This window comes from Astatotilapia calliptera, chromosome 7 (genome assembly GCF_964374335.1).
Source record: "Astatotilapia calliptera chromosome 7, fAstCal68.1, whole genome shotgun sequence".
In the NCBI taxonomy this organism is placed as follows: Eukaryota; Metazoa; Chordata; class Actinopteri; order Cichliformes; family Cichlidae; genus Astatotilapia; species Astatotilapia calliptera.
Window position 1 is genome coordinate 39,819,790 of NC_137428.1, and position 18,939 is coordinate 39,838,728.

General features: G+C 40.5%; 1 protein-coding gene and 1 long non-coding RNA gene across 3 annotated transcripts; one reads left to right on the plus strand and one right to left on the minus strand.

Annotated features, from left to right (window-relative positions):
• Positions 1-561: 561 nt before the first annotated feature.
• Positions 562-17,569, plus strand: LOC113026155 (alpha-mannosidase 2-like). Of its 2 annotated transcripts, none has more exons than XM_026174618.2 (24): positions 562-883; positions 3,836-3,978; positions 4,305-4,523; positions 5,614-5,758; positions 5,848-5,935; positions 6,578-6,661; positions 7,912-8,039; positions 8,124-8,297; positions 8,566-8,752; positions 9,435-9,612; positions 10,188-10,378; positions 10,467-10,664; positions 13,228-13,342; positions 13,637-13,704; positions 14,094-14,262; positions 14,334-14,570; positions 14,885-15,010; positions 15,092-15,206; positions 15,310-15,443; positions 15,526-15,667; positions 15,800-15,933; positions 16,187-16,381; positions 16,560-16,670; positions 16,756-17,569. In XM_026174618.2, exons 2-24 carry the CDS (start codon positions 3,838-3,840, stop codon positions 16,924-16,926), a joined length of 3,450 nt encoding a protein of 1,149 aa, XP_026030403.2. In that variant the 5' UTR covers positions 562-883; positions 3,836-3,837; the 3' UTR covers positions 16,927-17,569. The 2 variants fall into 2 exon arrangements, with proteins under 2 accessions (XP_026030403.2, XP_026030404.2); XM_026174619.2 differs by having other exon boundaries at positions 580-895.
• On the minus strand, positions 2,592-3,385 carry LOC145429706 (uncharacterized). The gene is made up of 2 exons (XR_013909982.1): positions 3,125-3,385; positions 2,592-3,049 (listed from the first exon to the last, which is right to left on the minus strand). It is a non-coding gene; the product is annotated as an uncharacterized LOC145429706 (long non-coding RNA).
• Positions 17,570-18,939: the final 1,370 nt, after the last annotated feature.

Genomic DNA, 18,939 nt, shown 5'->3' on the forward strand with positions numbered 1-18,939 from the left:
TAGTCGCTTAAATCTGAACTATAGTGTGATAAATATTTAACTTGAGTGACAGTTACAGTCACCAGGAGCTGTTCCATAAACATGTTTTCAGACCAATGAAGATGTTTTCTGTGTGTGATGGTAATATTGTTCCATATCAAACATCTGGGAGGAGAACAGCTGTGCTGGTGCAGAACACCAAAGAAAAACATCTGCACACATTGGCATTTCTGGGTAGAGTCACAGGAGTCGCCCCCTGCTGAACACTATTTTCACACATTGGGAACATAAAAAGTTTTTTACATTAGAAAAGTTTCCCGATGAACACAGAAATGTTTTAATTATTCAACAGGTTCCCAACAATCAGAGAACACCTCTGAACAATGAAACGAGCATAAAACAGAGCCACCTTTGTTTTTCTTTCAGAACGTATTAAACAAAGAATGTTACTGAACAAAGATCTGTTCCCAATGTGAGCAGGTGACAATAGCAGGTGAAAAAAGTCAAATATAAGAGGGCCACCTTTACACCACGTGACTCAACGGAAGTGACGTCGTGCTGAGTAAGCTCAACCAAGCAGGAAGGAAAACAAACGGCAGTGCGCAGGCGCAGCAGCAGAAGCAGGCTGGTCTGACTCTGCCAAAAGTCCGAACTTTATTTTTGTTCGATTTTAAGAAACTTTTAATTTATTTATTGTTTTTTATTCGGTTCGTTCTCGCGGGAGGCTGAGGTCACGCAGTGTCGTCATTGCGCACGTAAACTGCGGCACGAGACGCAGTGAGAGCGCGAGACCCGCCAGCGTTTGTACCACCCGGAAGTAAGGAAGGAAAAGTCTGAGTGGAAGTTAGTAAAGTTTGATGAATTTTCTGTCGGAGGTTCTTAGACCTGCAGCGGAAAGCATCAGGTGAGCCGGCAGGTGAAAATATTCTAAATTATTTCTATTGGTCAGTTTTACTGCTGCGTGACAAGTTTGACTTAAAGATCAGCTATTTGGTCTCCGGAGAGCTGACGGGCAGATTTTACTGCAGGAAACGTGTGAAAGTTTCCTGTGAGCAGGAAAATTGTGAAACATCCACAGAAACCCTGGAGACTTGCGCAGTTTATCCGAGCTCGGAAACTCACCTGTTCATCACGTGCTCACCTTTTAATGTCCCACAGAGGGAATGACACTCTGCTGCTGTACACGAGACACGAGGACAGGACATAAAACCAGTTAACACATCAAATAATACAACATAAAACACATGGGAAACCTCAGAGTTTAGACAAATAATGTAAACCTAAAGAAAAAACACACACTTAAACAAACGTAACTTTATGGGTAATGCTCTGTGAGCGCTTCAATACTGTGCTTTCTCCTTCATGTGCACTAAAAAGTGAAAAGTCTGCACATATTAAATTTCTTCAAACGCGCCTTTAAACTCGGAGTTTGGAGCCAGAGGATGTTCTCCAGATGTGCGTCACGTGATGCTTCGTTTCCTGTTCGCTAGTAAAGTTTTTGGCAGGAAATTTGTGCTTTTTTAAATGAATCAGCTTACAGAAAACACAGAAACCAGACAGCAGCTGACAACATAAAGACTAAATATAACACAGCGAGTCTCACATTTAACTCTTTCCTCCTGAAAGTGTGCTAGGAGGAACCATTGAAGCTTTTTTCTGAACCATCACATTTCAGAACAAAATGACTGGATGTGTACAAGCTACTCTGGGGCGTACAGAGGAGGGCGTCAGATGTCGACTTTATGGGAGAAAAGCTTAAAAACTTTCAAACAGCTAGGTAAACGGTCTGTAATGTGCTGTAACTCACTCTCTGCTTTGGAGTGCACAGCTGGATCCTAGAGGAGGACTTCTGAGAGTCCGGCCTGTTTTTCCTGCACTGTGATTAATGATAATATTTTGATGTAAATGTTTTTATCTGTGTAAAGGAAAATTCAAATGTCAGACAGCAGGCTGTACTTTATATTTAAAGCAGAGATTCTGCGTCATTTACTAATGATTATTAATAAGGTTTCAGTTCATTTTCTGCCTGCTCAGACTCTCTCTGCTCTCCTCTGCATGTTTGCTTTTAAATGTGTAAAGAGTTAAACTTAATACTCATATCAGATGATTTTATTTAATTTAAGTTAAGTTGAGTTTTTACCTCGGTTAAATTTCTTTATTACACTCTGGACTTTATCATCATCATCATTACTGTTTACAGCACAGTTTGTAGAACTAGTAGCAACTTCATGAAGAAAAGTTCCAAGTGTGCAAAAAATGAGTGTGTGTGTTTTTTCTTGTTAATAATATCAGCAGCAGTGCAGTAACCCTCCTGAACTCTATTAATGTCTAAAAACTTAGCCTGACTCCTCCCTCAGAGCTAACCTGCTGGTTTTGAGACTGAAAACTTTGCTTTTATGGAAATGACTGATCTTCCTGGACTGAGCAGTGACACAGAAATGAAAAACAGGTTCAGGAAAAGTGGGGGGAAAAAAAAAAAAAGTTATTTCTGCAGAAACTCTGAGTTCACTGTCCTCAGGAAGGAAAGTGCTCACAGCTGCACGGACAGATGGAAACATCCAGATCTCTGAAGGTCTCCGATATTTAAAAGCCCCAGCATGTTTAAAACTGAGTTTTCTTAGATCTTCTGATCATATCTTTTATTTCTTTAAAGATTCCCCCCCCCCTTTTTTTTTTAAAAGGGAAAGACTATGAAATTCATCCTGCAACATGGCTGACTTCCTGTTGTATGTTATGCAAAGCAGAGGACAAGTAAAGCGAGTCAGGAGAATTGCACAGAATTCATTAACAAGTCAAAAATCGCCTCTGTGAGCTGAGCCGCTCCGTTTGATCCATGGAGGCAGCGTCACTTCCAGACTAAGAAATCATGACTGAGTGTTTTCAGATGCTATCTCGTAGCCTTAGATCTGAACACCTGCAGCTTTCATGTGATTGGTCCTTTTCTTCTTTGTATTTGTGGCCATAAACGCTTTAATTATCAGCTGATAGTCTGTCATCAGTGTCAGGAAGTATTCAGCCCTCCCGCAGGAAGAGGTCACGCCAGGTGAAGCGACTGCTTTAACCTCCAGATCTACAGAAGAACAAAAACAGGAACCATGTGTTAGACTGTCAGGTCAGCCTGGGGTTCACCTGTCAGGTGTCCTACCTGTCGGGCAGACCCTGTCCATCTGTTGTGGTCCCATTGGTCACAGGGTCTGTGGAGTCTTTAAAGAGGTCAGACAGTGCATTAACACATCAAGCCTAAAAGTAGTCTGATTACTCTGCGGCACTAACATAGAGATGATCGTAAACTTCTGGGCCGATGCAGGCGGTTAGAAGATCAGTAATTTATTTTTAGTTTGTTTATTTTAGTCCCTCTGAACTCTTGAGCAGTGAAACATTGCAGAAATAAGTCCTTCAGCTCTCTGAACATTTAACCGGTGCAGCTGTGAGAGCAGACAGCTGCTGGGCACTGATAAGAAAACATGAGTCAATAATTCTGATATCAGCTCTGAAATATTTACTTTGACAAACGGACTCTGAGGTTCAAAGTCTCCACAGTCTGTTTGTGCTGACCTGACTTTAAACTGTGTTTCCTGCTCAGAACGAGCCTCGACTGCACCGCTAAGCATGAACGATCAACCTGTTGTTTTATCAGTGAAATTAAATTAAATAATTTTATTTGGTCATTTTTAATACATTTCCAGCATCGAGCTCATGAGCCTGATTATTTTTGCACATGCACATTATAAAATAAGTGTAATGTATAAAAATTATTACATGACATACAACTTACAGTTTTCCTAAAAATCAAAGCAGAAATTATTGGAAAAAAAAAAAGTTAACTGATAGAAAATGTGTTTCTTTGTTGTCATAGCGATGAAGAGGAGTCGGATGTTGGCGGTTCTGGTGGGCGGAATCTTCTGCGTGGCTGTGATGTCACTGTACCGCATGCTGGACCTCATGCAGGGGTCAGAGTCTAAGCGATATGGGGAGCCACCTGGTGGACAGGTGGATGAGGTGCGTCCATAAGAGTTTTAATTTTTTTCACAATAAGAGCCTGTGGATTTTCAAAATAGTGTCATTTGTGAGAAAGAAAATGTAAACTCTTTTTTCACATTAACTTAAATTTTCTTTTTAGCTGTGATTCTTGTCATTATTCATAATAATAATAATAAAAATAAAATTGGCCCACAACAACAACAACAACAACAACAACAATAATAATAATAATAAGTGATAGTGGTAACTTTTAAAATTATATAAATATTTCATTACCAAGGAAAGAGAAACGAATTCAAACTAATTATAAAAATTGAACCAATCAGATCTCTGGGGTTTTTTAGGATTTGGCCCACCTCCAGCAGAAGATTGACGGGTTGGAGCGTCTCCTTAGCGACAACAACCGATTGGTTGCCATGCTCCGTGACACTCTGCTCCAAAGCAAAGCATCAGCGTGGAAAAGAGCCAACAACAGTATAGACTCCGCCCTCGGCAGGAGGGGTGAGGCTCTTCCTGGCTGCCGATTGGCTAAAGAGATGAAGGATGGAGTGGACGGAGTTCAGGTCTGCAAAATTTTACATTTATATTTTGTTCTGTCTCAACTTTAGAAGATTTAACTGACAACATTTACTCAAGTTTTTCAGTTTTTAATTTTTTATTACTTTTTATTTAAAGATGCTGATATCAACACTTTATCAAACGGGAACCAGCAGTTTAACGTGTGACTAACATGGCGTTGGCGTGGATCGGCTGTAATGTCAAATGAATCAAACACTTATTTAAGATAAAATTTATTGATCTTAAAAGTATTTGACCCTGAACACAGGCAGATATGGTTAGCATGTTTAGCATGTAGCTGCTGAACAACTAAAAAGTAAATCAATGATGTTCAGCATCCAAACACAGGCTCAGGGAATCTTTCAGAACACACTGGTGTGGATGTAAACGAGCAGCTCGCACACACTGTGTCAGTTTCATGGATGTGTTCGTGCTTCCTGTTTACCTTTGGTTCCTTGACGTCACAGTTACGTGATTCTGGTTTGGCACCTCTGGTGAATACACTGTGAAAGTTCATCCTCCTCACATACTAACACACATTCTGATCTCTGTAGATTATAATACACTAAACTATGAAAGTTACTCTGGCACACATCCAGCCTGTAAGGACAGAAATGTCCTTTTTTCACTCTCTGAATATCTAGAATAGCATCCCAGCAAATATTTTTATGCAGAGTAACGGTTGTTTGAGTGTGTCCACCTCTAGTTTGAAAAGTCATGCTAACATCAGAGGGGTTACCTCACCGTCTGCTGGACATCCTTGGACTTCCTGTGTTTGAGAATTTTCTCCTTTTATTGATTAGAACAAAATTAAATAAAAGAATCTTGATGAGGACAGCTTGAAGGGTTCATAGTGCTGGAGTCTGGAGACAGAGAGTTTCTCTTATTGATAAAATCATGATAAAATCATCAAATGGATACATTAATAATGATTTTATTTTTTAGTTTAAATGGGTTTCGTAAGTTTGAATGAAGAACTGAAAGTTACAATAAATATAAATATTCAAAGGAAAACGTGTGTAAATCTTTATTAACATATTCAAAGTTTTTATTAACATAGAAATAAAGTTTTAATAATAACCCCTCCTCCATCAGCTGCTGGATGTTTATGACCTCCTGCCCTTCGATAACCCCGATGGCGGTCCCTGGAAGCAGGGCTTTGAGATCACTTACAAGGGCGACGAGTGGTCGGAGCAACCTCTGGAGCTCTTCCTGATTCCACATTCACACAACGACCCTGGTGAGTGAGACTCTGAGACTCTGATGGCGTGACGGTGGCTGAACTAACACGTGGAGGTGATTTGGTTTTTTTTGTTCTTGTTGTCACAGGCTGGATAAAGACGTTCGACGCGTACTACCACGACCAGACGAGACACATCCTCGACAACATGGTGGTCAAACTGAGCGAGGACAACAGGTACGCCCACTTCCTGTGCACTGACGCGCCTCACAGACGGCTTCCTAAACCTAACACTAAAGTCAGGTTTAATATTAAAGCAGCATTTATCAGCAGATTTGCATCTTATTATATTAATGTTTTTATTAACCACAGAGAAGGTTTAGAGGTTAAAATCAACCTTCATAACCAGGCTAGCTGAAAACAACCCCACCCAACATTCTGTTCTCTGATGGTGTAAATGTATTTATTTATGTTTTTTTTTCTTTGGTTTTCCCACCATGACACAGAAATTAGATCATTTTAGACACCTGTTAAAAATGTTTGGAGCTTTCAGAGTTTTATAAAAAAGTATGATGTGAATTATGAGTTTTGCCATCATCCAATGAGATCAGGAATAAAATACAAATCAGACTGACGATAAAACAACAACAATAAAACACAAAAACAAAATCATGACGTGAAACAAAGACACAGCAGCACAGACTGATGTTGGTTTGACTCTGAATAGGAAGAAATGATCTTCATATTTTTCCAAAATAAAACTTATTTACATTAAGTTTATCAGAAGTTTGATTTCTTTATCAGTTTGTGCTTCGTGATGCTGTTTATTGATCGAGTTCCTGACAGATTATCGATCATGTCATGTTTTCTGCTCCTCAGGAGGAAGTTAATCTGGGCTGAAATCAGTTATTTCTCCAAGTGGTGGAACGACATCGACGACCAGAAGAGAGCAGCAGTCAAACGGTAACTTCTCCTCAAGCTTCCTTTCATTTTCATGTTTGTTTGAGGTTTTTTTGTTTGGTTGGTTGTTTGTTTGTTTTTTCCAGTCACTTCTGAACATGTCCAGAAAAACCAAAAGTAATTATTCTTCATTTCATTTTCTGAAAATTAAACAATTAACCAATGTTGTTTATATACCAGAAACATCTGGAAAACAGGAGGAAGCACAAAAATAAAATGAAGTGATAAACACAGGCAAGGATGTGCAGAGCTCAGGAGTCGAGCCGCAGACAGTTTTGGTTCATTGAGTCTGTATCTGATGCCATTTCCCCCCTCTCTCTAGTCTGAGCGTCTGCTTTGAGTCTCATCTCTTTATAACATGCTGCAGACACCAGCCTCCATCCAAAAACCCAGCAGTCATCATTCTCGTCCTCTCTAGCTTTTTATCAGCACTGTTCATGTGCAGCTCGTCTGTATGCTCAGTTTTTAAAATCACAGCCCATCACAGCTTCCCAAATATTTGAAGGATTCAGAAGATTTCAGTGGACATGAAGCTCAGGATCAGGACTTTCTAATATAAACATAAAGCGCTCAGCAGCAGATTAATAACAACCTCGTGCTGTGGGGCAATCCTCTCAGACCTTCTCTTTTTTGAACATTGGGTCTGTTTTCAGCAACTACTTCCTGTCTTGTGATGGCAGCTGTTAAAACAGTTTAACCCTCATCCTCTATCTTCATTAATGCTAATGTGTTAATGTTAGTCTAACCAGAGCTTTGTAGCTAACCATCAAGTAGCATAATGTCAGCTAGCATGACTTCACTGACCATCCAGACATGGCTGCGGTGTAGTTTTCTTCCTCTTTTACAACCAGAGTGATATCAGCGCCTTTCAGTTTTGTTGAAATCCTTCAGTCAGACTGTCGTACAAGATGTCATCCTTAGATGGATGCTAACCCCAGAAAATTGTGGCTGTCTGAATGTTAAACTTTATTGTAACAGCTGGGAGGAAAAAAACAGAAGCAGACTTTATTTTTTTAAACTATAACTAAAATTGTAAGCTGTTTCTTGCTTATTCTGAATTTTCCTTTCAGTTTAATTTCAATTTTTCTCTTATGTCATATTTCCTTTAAAAGAAAAACTTGTAAGTTTTAACCTGCTTAAATAAATGTAACTACATTCTTTCTGTTAATTTTTGTAATTAAAAAAAAATATATTTTCATCATTTGAAGCCATTTTTTCCCCTGTTTTCTGTTTCCTTTCGTGTGATTGGCCAGCCTGGTGGAGGCGGGGCAGTTGGAGCTGGTAACGGGCGGCTGGGTGATGCCCGATGAGGCAAACTCTCATTACTTCGCTATGCTGGATCAGCTGATGGAGGGACACCAGTGGCTGCAGAAACACCTGGGTCACATGACTCCCCTGTTTGGCACGTTGTCGTGATGATGTGTTTCCTGTTCGCGTGCTTAACCGTGGCGTTTTCTCTGTGCAGGTGTGAAGCCGAGGAGCGGCTGGGCCATCGACCCATTTGGCCACTCCCCCTCTATGGCGTACCTGCTGAAGGGGGCGGGGCTTCACAACATGCTCATCCAGAGAGTTCACTACTCTATCAAGAAGCACTTTGCCCAGCAACAGACCCTCGAGTTTCTATGGCGACAAAGCTGGGGTAAATAATGTTTTTTCAGTGATGGAAAAATTTATCATGAACAATACAAAACATTTGGAATTTTGACAAATATTTGAAATAATAATTTAAATGATTAAATATTGTAAGTCATTTAAAAATGTGGATTAAATTCAGATTTTTATTAATTTTTTTAATTTAATGGTGTTACTGAAGAAAATATAGTCAAAAAACTTTATTAATCACCAATAAAATACAAAAAGGAAAAGGGGCAGTTAGTGTTTAACTCTGCCCACTTCCTGTCCATCAGACACCACCTCCCGTAGTGACATCACATGTCACATGATGCCCTTCTACAGCTATGATGTGCCGCACACGTGCGGTCCAAACCCAGCGGTCTGCTGTCAGTTTGACTTCCAGCGGTTGCCTGGGAGACGGACCTTCTGTCCATGGAAGATCCCACCAAAGCCAATCACAGACCAGAATGTCCATGAGAGGTGAGCAGGAAGCGGGGCCAAAGAGAATAACAATATTATTATTATTCTGTTATTATTATTATTATTATTATTATCATTAGGTGTATTATTGAATTTTGGAGCTTTCTTCTTTTTAAAAGAAGGGTTATTTTATTTTATTTTACTTTCATTTTTAAGGAATTTTCGTGATTCATTTATTTATTTACCATTCAAATTTAGGCAACTTTTAAAATTGTTTTAAACTTTTTTTTTTACATTAAGCAATTTTATTGAAAATAAATGTAAATTTTTTTATTCAAAACTGTTTCATGGATGTTTTATGTTTTAACATAATTTCCACCTTTTTAAGTTTTTTATTTTTCTTCCTTTGAACTTTTTTCTTGACATTTTAAATTTTGATTGCTTTTTTAATCTTTTTTAGTTTTATTTTCCTTTTCTTCTTTTAATTTTTCCTTGACATTTTCTTTTTTTTAACCTTTACTTTGAATTTCAGGTATTCTAAGTAGAGTAAAGGTTATTGTATTATCATTGTCATTTTCTAGAATGACAGTGATAATACAAATAGTTTTCTAACAAACTTCATTAATTTAACATAGCAGCTTCTCTTCTTCTTCGGTTACTTTGCTGTATTTCTGCTAGTTTTGTTGTTAATAATCACTCTGATTGATCAGAGCTTCTATTGATCCACCTGTCGTCCTCTCAGAGCGCTCCTCCTGCTGGATCAATACCGTCAGAAGTCGCGACTCTTTCGCTCATCTGTCCTTCTTGTTCCTCTTGGCGATGACTTTCGATACGTTGAGTCAAGCGAGTGGGACGTTCAGTTCAACAACTACCAGAAACTCTTTGATTACTTCAACCAGCACCCAGAGCTCCACATCAAGGTGAGCTCCCAGGACACCTGGTTCCCAGGTGGGACCAACTGATTATCAACATTTGGAGACATTATGTTGGTCTTTGCTGTTCTTGAAGAGGCCCGAGTATGCAGCCATGTGGAACTCCACGTGTGATTTTTGCCTGCTAATATTTATCATTACTGCCTGACAAATAGGTTTCTCTTTGCAAAAATGACTCAGACAAACTTGACGCAGTTCCACAGGGTCTCGATCACTTTTCTAGAATATTTTATTTTATTTTCCATTTGTTGAATGTCACACTAATATCCAGTAAATACCCATGCAAAAGAGTTTTTTAAAATTATTATTATAATGAATCACAACTCTGGCCATTGTTGTTTCAAAAATTGATGTGATTAAAAACTATCAGTGTGTTTATGTCTCATGTGAAAAATGGCAAACACAAATATGATTCATGATATCTAAAATATTTTGAAACAACATCTGGACATGCAATACAAAAGTGACAAAGAAAGCAAATGAGGTTGTTATCAGTGCAAACAGTCAGGTCAGCAACATCAGCTCTTCGCTGATCGACAGCTTTCCTCTTCTCTTATTTTCAGGCTCGTTTCGGGACACTTTCTGATTACTTCCAGGCTCTTCATCGGCGTCTGAGCACCACGAGAACGACTCTGCCAAAGCTCCGAGGAGACTTCTTCTCGTATGCCGACCGAGACGATCACTACTGGACCGGGTACTTCACATCCCGGCCATTTTACAAACGCCTCGACAGGAAGCTGGAGGCCACGCTGAGGTACCGCCGCTCTGTGTGGTTACACGATACACATCATGATGTTGTCTTTATTTTTATGGTGACTGTCTGAGTCTTCTTTCTGTGTCAGAGCAACAGAAATCCTCTTCAGCCTGACACTGGCTGAGATGCGTCGTTCCCATAGCGATGGTCGTCTGGCTGAAAATTTTCCAGCACGTGAGTACTTCCAGTGGCTGACAACGGGGAGGCGGAACCTGGCGCTCTTCCAACACCATGACGCCGTCGCTGGCACCGAACGGGAGCATGTGGTGGTTGACTATGGTACCAGGTAGTTACTTCATGTTAGCAAAGTAGCATGTTAAGATAATCGGGAAATAAAAGCAATACATTTAACTTATTAAAAGGTCAATCAAACACAAACAGAGCATTAATCTCTGCCGTGTGAAAGAACAGCCAGGTAAACATTGAAGCTTGCAGTAGACACATTAGCAAGGAGGGTGGAACAATAGAAGAAAATATGTACAGCACTTTCTTTAGTGAATTGCTTTTATAACTTTTTTAAACTGACAAAAATGACCTGAGAAAATACAAAATACGGTGTTTAAATAATGATATCTAAATGATTTCATTTATTAAGGGAAAACTGCTGATCTGTTCCTGTGTTTATAAAAAAAAAAAAAAAAAAGTGAAACAATTGCTCCCTAAACCTAATAACTGATTCTGCCAGCCTTGGCAGCAAGAACTGGAATGTAGCATTTGAAATAAAGTCTTGTTTTTCCCTTTTATCATAAGAAGTGATAGTGTTGGCCCATTCCTCTTTGCAGAATTGTAATAATTCAGCTACACTGCAGGGTTTCCTAACATGAACGGTCACCCTAAAAATTAGATTTTGTTTTGAGTCAGAGGGGTGAGTTGCTAGCGTGTTTTGGATCATTGTCTTGCTGCATAACCCACAAATGTGTGGTTTTATTAATTACAGCAACTCGTACGGGTCCCAAAGGACCAAAGCAGCCTAGACCGTCACACTACCACCCCCATCTGTTGCTCTGATGATCTTTTTATGAAGTGCTGTTAGTTTGATGCCAGATGTAATGGAACGGAATCAAGGTGCAGCTTTTTTCCCCCCACAGAGTATTTTCCCAGCAATCTCAATTCAATTCAATTCAATTTTATTTATATAGCGCCAAATCACAACATAAGTCGCCTCAAGGCGCTTCATAGATACAGAGAAAAACCCAACAATCACAAGACCCCCTATGAGCAAGCACTTTGGCAACAGTGGGAAGGAAAAACTCCCTTTTAACAGGAAGAAACCTCCGGCAGAACCAGGCTCAGGGAGGGGCGGGACCATCTGCTGCGACCGGTTGGGGTGAGAGAAGGAAGACAGGATAAAGACATGCTGTGGAAGAGAGACAGAGGCTAATAACAGATATGATTCAATGCAGAGAGGTCTGTTAATACATAGTGAGTGAGAAAGGTGACTGGAAAGGAAAAACTCAATGCATCATGGGAATCCCCCCCCGGCAGCCTACGTCTATTGCAGCATAACTAAGGGAGGATTCAGGGTCACCTGGTCCAGCCCTAACTATATGCTTTAGCAAAAAGGAAAGTTTTAAGCCTAATCTTAAAAGTAGAGATAGTGTCTGTCTCCCGAATCCAAACTGGAAGCTGGTTCCACAGAAGAGGGGCCTGAAAACTGAAGGCTCTGCCTCCCATTCTACTTTTAAATACTCTAGGAACAACAAGTAGGCCTGCAGTGTGAGAGCGAAGTGCTCTAATAGGGTGATATGGTACTACAAGGTCATTAAGATAAGATGGGGCCTGATTATTTAAGACCTTGTATGTGAGGAGCAGGATTTTGAATTCAATTCTGGATTTAACAGGAAGCCAATGAAGGGAAGCCAAAACAGGAGAAATATGCTCTCTCTTTCTAGTCCCTGTCAGTACTCTTGCTGCAGCATTTTGGATTAGCTGAAGGCTTTTCAGTGAGTTTTTTGGACATCCTGATAATAATGAATTACAGTAGTCCAGCCTGGAAGTAATAAATGCATGAACTAGTTTTTCAGCGTCACTCTCGGAAATCACATATGGATGATCTCGGGATCATCCATATGTTTTCTGGCATATGTGAGACAAGCCTTTTTGGTAGCAGTGGTTTTCCTCTAGAATTCTCCCGTGAGATCCTTTAGCCTGCTTCAGTTTGTAAAACAGTTTCTGTTTAAGTGAGTTCTGATTCAGCAGGTCTACCAGGAGTCAGGTCTGCGAGTGGCAGTGAAACTGAGCTCAACTTTCCAAAAAATGTGCTCAATCACAGTTACTTCATAATTAAACAAGAGGGATAATTACTTTTTCACACAGGATAACATTTTTTCTTAATAAATAAAGTTATAATTTAAACAGATTCATTTTCTATTTAAACAAATTGCCTAATATCAAAATTTGTTAGACATGTAAATGTAACAAAACTGCAAAGAAATATCAGGTATGGGGGAAAAAATACCTTTTCACAGCACATCAGTGTTAGCATCACCTGTATCTGTGTATTATTTTTAGCATTAGCCTGTTTTTTTTGTCTCATTTGTTTCCTCCATGCTTTCTGTTGAAGGACGGCGTCGCCACTGGCAACGGTAACAGGTACCACCACATCTAGTGTGTGCAGTTAGCATTTAGCATTAGCCTCCCATGACACCCATTCATCTAGATTTAGCATCTAACACTAATAGTCCATCACTCCTGTTAAATAAGCGTGTTGCTGGCATGTTTTTGCCGTGTAGACTCTCAGTTGTCGTGTGTTTGGAGACTTTAAATATTGAACTGTTTCCTGAATTTAAAATTAAAGGAAAAAACATAAAGAAACAGAAATTTTTAGCTAATGTTTGTTTGTTTTCCAGGTTATTCCAGTCGATCCTGAATCTACACCAGGTGTTGCAGAGCTCCGCTCATTGGCTGCTCCTATTGGACAAGAGCCAATATCACCACGACCAATCAAAGCCCTTCTTACAAATGGTGACTTTTAACTTTCCTCTGGACTTCATATATTTATGAAGAATGTTTTTAATGCTTTCATCCTTTAACGTGATTTATATCCAAGTCCATGTTTTTATTCTTGGTGGCGCAGCTTAGTTCACAATAATCCTTATGTCATACTGGGCCTTGGTGCAGATCCTCAGGCCATCCTCCATGTCTTTACTCCTTAAAGAGGCTTCACTGACTTTAGTAACTTTTGAAGTTAAAAGATGAGTTTAGAAAGTTTTAATGTTAGAAACGATAAACTGTTTTAATGTTGTGACTTTCCTCCAGGACGAAGTGATCTCGGCGCAGGACGCTCTGCCTCAGAAGACCACGCTCTCACTCAGTTATGAGCCGAGGTATGTGGGTGGAACTGAAGAGGCCTTTTTTTCCCCTTTTTTTAAAAAAATTTTAAGGTGTGAATTTAATAATGAAATAATCCGGTTATTTTATTATTTTACTACTGCTGTTTAAACTGAGCTTTATTAATACTTTTCATATTGTGAATGTGTAAATTGAACAAAGGGGGGAAAGAGCAGATATAATCTCAATTTCGTATTTACAGTTCAGATTTTAGACGATCGTCTTTATGTCAAAACACAAAACAAAGTAGAAAAAGTGTCTTTAAAAAGTAATAAAATGAGTGAGAAAAAAATGGCGGGCCTCTGGGAGTGTAAATGTCAGTAACTCCTGTTAGCGGCTGACTTCAATCACAATCACTTCTATTGATTATTGGATTCTGCTTCAGGTCATTGATCATCTTTAACCCCACCGAGCAGCTCCGTACCTCTGTCATCAGCGTCGTCGTTGACTCTCCGGACGCACAGGTTATTGACGCTGAAACGGGCCGACAAATGTCCACTCAGATCTCTGCGGTGTGGGCGGAGCCAAGCCGGCCATCCACAGACACTTTCCAGGTGAGAACCAGCTCACTGATCAGGTTATTGATCACTGCGGTTTGCTTTAACTTCCTCTTCTCTCACTCTAGCTCTCCTTCGTGGCTGAACTTCCTCCTCTGTCACTCGTCGTGTACCATGTGACCAAAGCATCCTCTGGCTCCACCCCTCGGGTACGCTACACAGTCCATCGTCGTGGCAACCCGCTAGATATCCACACCGAGCACTTCCAGGTGTCCAGCCTTCAAGGATCTGAGGCAGACGCACCCCTGTCACTTAGCAACAAACACGTCCAGATATGGAGCTCACCTGAAACGGGCCTGCTGGAGGTCAGGATTTTCAAACTAAAAGTCTGTTGTGTGAATGTTGTTGGCAGACTTCCATGTTCTTAGTAACAAACTGTAAGAACTGATACATTCAGTAAAAGGGATTAAAAATAATGAAAATTCAAAAACATGACTATAAAATGTAAAAATCTGAGTCAAGATTGCTTCAGTCTCTGTACGATTACACCTTCAAAACCAGCAAAGAAGAAAACAAAATGTGAATAAAATCATGTGTGGTTAGATATCATCTTATTTTCAAAATAAGGTTTCTTTTTCACTAAAGCATCTTGTTGACCTGCTTTTACTTTGAAATCCAGAAGCTCCGCCTGCAGTCTGGTCTAGTCCGTAAGATCCAGGTTCAGTTCCTGTGGTACGGAACCAGAACCGGATCCCGGGACAAGAGCGGGGCCTACCTGTTCCTGCCCGCGGATGAGGGGGCTCAGGTGAGACCAGCATGAACACACCTGAAACTCTCGCTCTCTCTCTCGCTCTGTCCTCTGACTTGTTGTTAATGTCTCCTGCAGCTCTATACATCCTCTGAACCTCCATTGGTCCGCATCTCCAGAGGTCCCATCTTCTCTGACATCACTTCCCATTTCCCACACTTTACACACACAGTGCGACTCTTCCACCTGGATGGTAATGACTTCATTCATAAATTTATAAAATAAATTATAAATGATTGTAAATATGAATTTGCTTTGAATAATTCTTAAGCATCTGCTCTGCCTGCCTGTCCCAGGGCATGCTGGGAAATCCCTGGAGATTTCAAACTTGGTGGACATTCGGTCTCAGGTCAATCGTGAGCTCGTCATGAAGATTGTTAGTGACGTTGCCAGTGGCAACCGCTTCTACTCTGACCTCAACGGTTTCCAGGTTTTTACACAATTCTGCTGCTTTTATTTTGAAATGCAGTCCCTTCTGTGATTCCTTACTGAGTTATCTGTTATCGGTATAGATGCAGCAGCGTCGAACGCTGGCGAAGCTCCCCCTGCAGGCTAACTTCTACCCGATGACATCAGCGGTATTCCTGCAGGACTCGACGAGTCGCCTGTCGCTGCTGTCGGCTCAGAGTCAGGGTGTCGCGTCACTCAAACCAGGTGAGCCCACAGTTTACATCACATTTCTATTCTGTTTTAATAGTAGCAAAATTATCAGATCAGTAACGTTGCTGTTTAAAGAGTCACTGCAGTTGGTGGACCTTTGACCTGTGGGACTCCTTAACTGTGCAGGTGAACTGGAGCTGGTGTTGGACCGGCGCCTGCAACAGGACGATAACCGCGGCCTTGGGCAGGGTGTCACCGACAACAAGCTGACAGCGAGCCTGTACCACTTGCTGCTGGAGGACCGTGGGGGCGGGGCTAAGGTAAGGGACAGAAATAATAGTTGGCAGAAATAATAGCTAGATTTGTCGGTGGGGCCTAGTCTCACGGCACAGTGTTTTGTGAGATCAACACTCATCACTTTTTCGCTTTTGTTTTTAAATCAAAGGTGACTTGATTACTTTGAGCAGAAAATACTCAAAGTTTTCGACACAGAAACAAACCGCCGTCGGAGCTTCGACAATAACAACAAATATTTTTTCTCACTCTGGTTTTATTGTGTTTTTGTTCTGACAGGAAGTGGGAGGAGCCTCAGTTGATCACCTGTCGCTGCTTGCCCACCTGGCCTCCCTCTCCCTCTGCCACCCGCCCATGACCATGGTTGCTACCAGCAACAGCCAGCTGCTAAAGCTCCGCCCTTTCCAGCCACTCCACTCGTCGCTGCCGTGCGACATCCACCTGCTGAACCTGAGGACGCTGGAGGACACGCAGGTGAGAGATGCACCTGGAGTAAAGGTATAAAATAAATGATGAGATAATAACCTGTGTGATGTCACTGCGGTAACGGTAAGGAAACACCTGTGGCTCAAACTTCCTGTCAAGGTTCTCGATCAGCGCGACTCGATCACCTGTCAGAAACGAGGTCATTTTTTTGTGTTTGTGTAAACAGGAAGCAGATACACCATCACAGGAAACCGCCCTGTTCCTCCACAGGAAGGGGTTTGACTGTAGCACCGCCCCCGAGCCGGCGCCTCAGTGCACGTGGAGCGAGCATGAAGAGGTGATGACACGCTCGCCATTTATTTAAGATTTAAAATGACATTAAAAGATTGTATGACTTAATTTTCTTCTTGTTGTGTTTCCAGGTGAACCTGGACGACCTTTTCTCTCCGCTTCAGTTCCAATCAGTCCGTCGGTCGGGTCTCACGCTGCTGCGAGCTGACGACGAGCCAGAGTCTGCCCAACAACGGCATCCGCCGCGCATCGCACAGCTGCGGCCAATGGAAATCAGCGCTTTCCGCGTACAAATGGACTGAAATGCTGACGCTGCTGCAGCCACTGAGCAGAGATTGGTACTTATGGTTCTCACAATCAGAGAGCAGACAAACAGGGACTGAAAAAAGTCACATTTAAGGTGAAAAGAAGCAGAAAATTAAAAGATTTAACAGAGAATTTTTTTTTTTATCTCAGATGATTGTCAGACTCGGAGAGAAAATCTTTCAGGGACCAAAACAAAACAGGAAACAAATAGTAAGAAAGGATTCTTTCAAAATAAAAGCCATGATGTTTTCTAGTTTTAGTCCAATCAAAGGTCACATTATTTATTCAAATGAAGAAACACTGAAACTGTGACCAGTTGGTTTGTCCGTTCGGTGTCCAATGAGCGTGTGCGAGAGTGTTTCTATGGTGATGGTCTGTTACTGCTGTTTTACCTGTGAGAGTGGAAGTGTGTGTAATTTTGTCTCATTGCTCTGCTTCTAAATGCACATATTGATTTTTTTTTTTTTATGATTTAGTTTGTTGTCGCTGTGAAAAGAGAAGTTGCAGGGAATTCTGGGAAAGCTTTTTTTAATGTAGAGAGATTCTCTCGGGTGAAAGAAAAAAACAGAAACGATTTGTTAAAATGCTTTTACTGCTGGATAAATTTGTGTTAATATAAATAAAAAAAGTTTTTTTATATTTCTGAATAATTTTTTACAATAAGGTTCAGAGTTTCCTGTTTAAGGACTCAGTGATGCTTTGTGTTTGAAGGCTTCAGTCTGGTCACACAGGTTCATTTTTAAGGTGGTAATTGTAAATATCTTTAAAAATAGTTTCAAACCTTCAAAATTAAAAATAACAAAATTCAGGGTGGAAACAAAAAGTTGCATTTTCTTAAACGACTCGTTCCTTTTTTCTGCTTATCTCTTCCTGTGCCCGCCTCTCTGGTTTGAGGGGCCACAAATACAGATACACAAGAACTGAACTAAAAATCAGTGAAAACAGGTCTAATGGAGCGATGAGTCCAAATTTGAAAGTTTTGGTTCAAATTATTGTCAGCATGTACAAGAGAAGTCCAACAGTGAGTGTCTAGCCCTCTGTAAAACACAGTGGTGGCTCAGTCATGGTTTGTGTCTGCGTTTGAGCCCGTGGTGGGAGATCTTTGGTAAAATTGGTGGAGTTATGAACACAGATTTTGATTCACCATGTTAAACCATCTGGAAAGAATCTGATTGGCAAACGCTTCATGTTTCAGTGTGACAGCGACCCTAAAACACACCGACAGTGCAGTAAAAGCAAATCTGAACAGAAAAAACACACAGTGGAACACAATCGGTCAAGAATCGGCCTCCCAGAGCTGCTTCATTAAACACATTTGGCAGTTTATCTGGATACAGATTAAGACCAGTTAATATTTACAGTTACACTGAGGCTGAATTTGCAGCTTAAGGGCCCCCTAGTGGCTGTGGGATAGTCTGAAAATCGGGGAAAAAACGGCTCAAAAACTAAGTATGAAAATAACAGGTTGGCTATGGTTTATTTATTTATATATGGCAGATCTGTGTGAGCTCTTTAGATAACTGTAAATTTTAAGCTTGGATCTTCTTAACTTGACTTAAAATAATAACATTTCTTCATTACATAACAACTAAAAATCAGAAAAAAGGTACAAACAAGGAAGACAACATGAAACATTAGAAAGCTATTTCAGGTTAATCCACCCCCATACATGCCAACCCTCCCGATTTTTTTCAGGAGAATCCTGAATTTCAGTGTCCCTTCCGAAAATCTCCCAGAGTCACCATTCTCCCGAATTTCTCCTGATTTTCCACCCGGACAGCAAAATTGAAAAACCATGTCTCAGATTAGCCCAGCCACTTCCAGTTTCCAACAATGGCTACTACTACTGCAGCTACTTAGTTTTAATATTACTCTTCTTACTCTTTCTGGGTTGCAAAATAAACTTTTAACATATTTTCATGCAAGAATGTAGCTGTGTAAACTTCAAATATAATCGGTTTATCAAGACCACATATTTTCAAAAGTGCTCTGACGGCGAGAACAGCGGA

Bases quoted from the DNA above. Each gene is read 5' to 3' on its own strand.
- LOC113026155 (XM_026174618.2), top strand. From the start codon at position 3,838: ATGAAGAGGAGTCGGATGTTGGCGGTTCTGGTGGGCGGAATCTTCTGC. The intron at 10,665-13,227 runs GTAGTTACTTCA...TTTGTTTTCCAG, and splicing joins GTGGTTGACTATGGTACCAG to GTTATTCCAGTCGATCCTGA. The intron at 15,444-15,525 runs GTTTTTACACAA...TTATCGGTATAG, and splicing joins CTGACCTCAACGGTTTCCAG to ATGCAGCAGCGTCGAACGCT.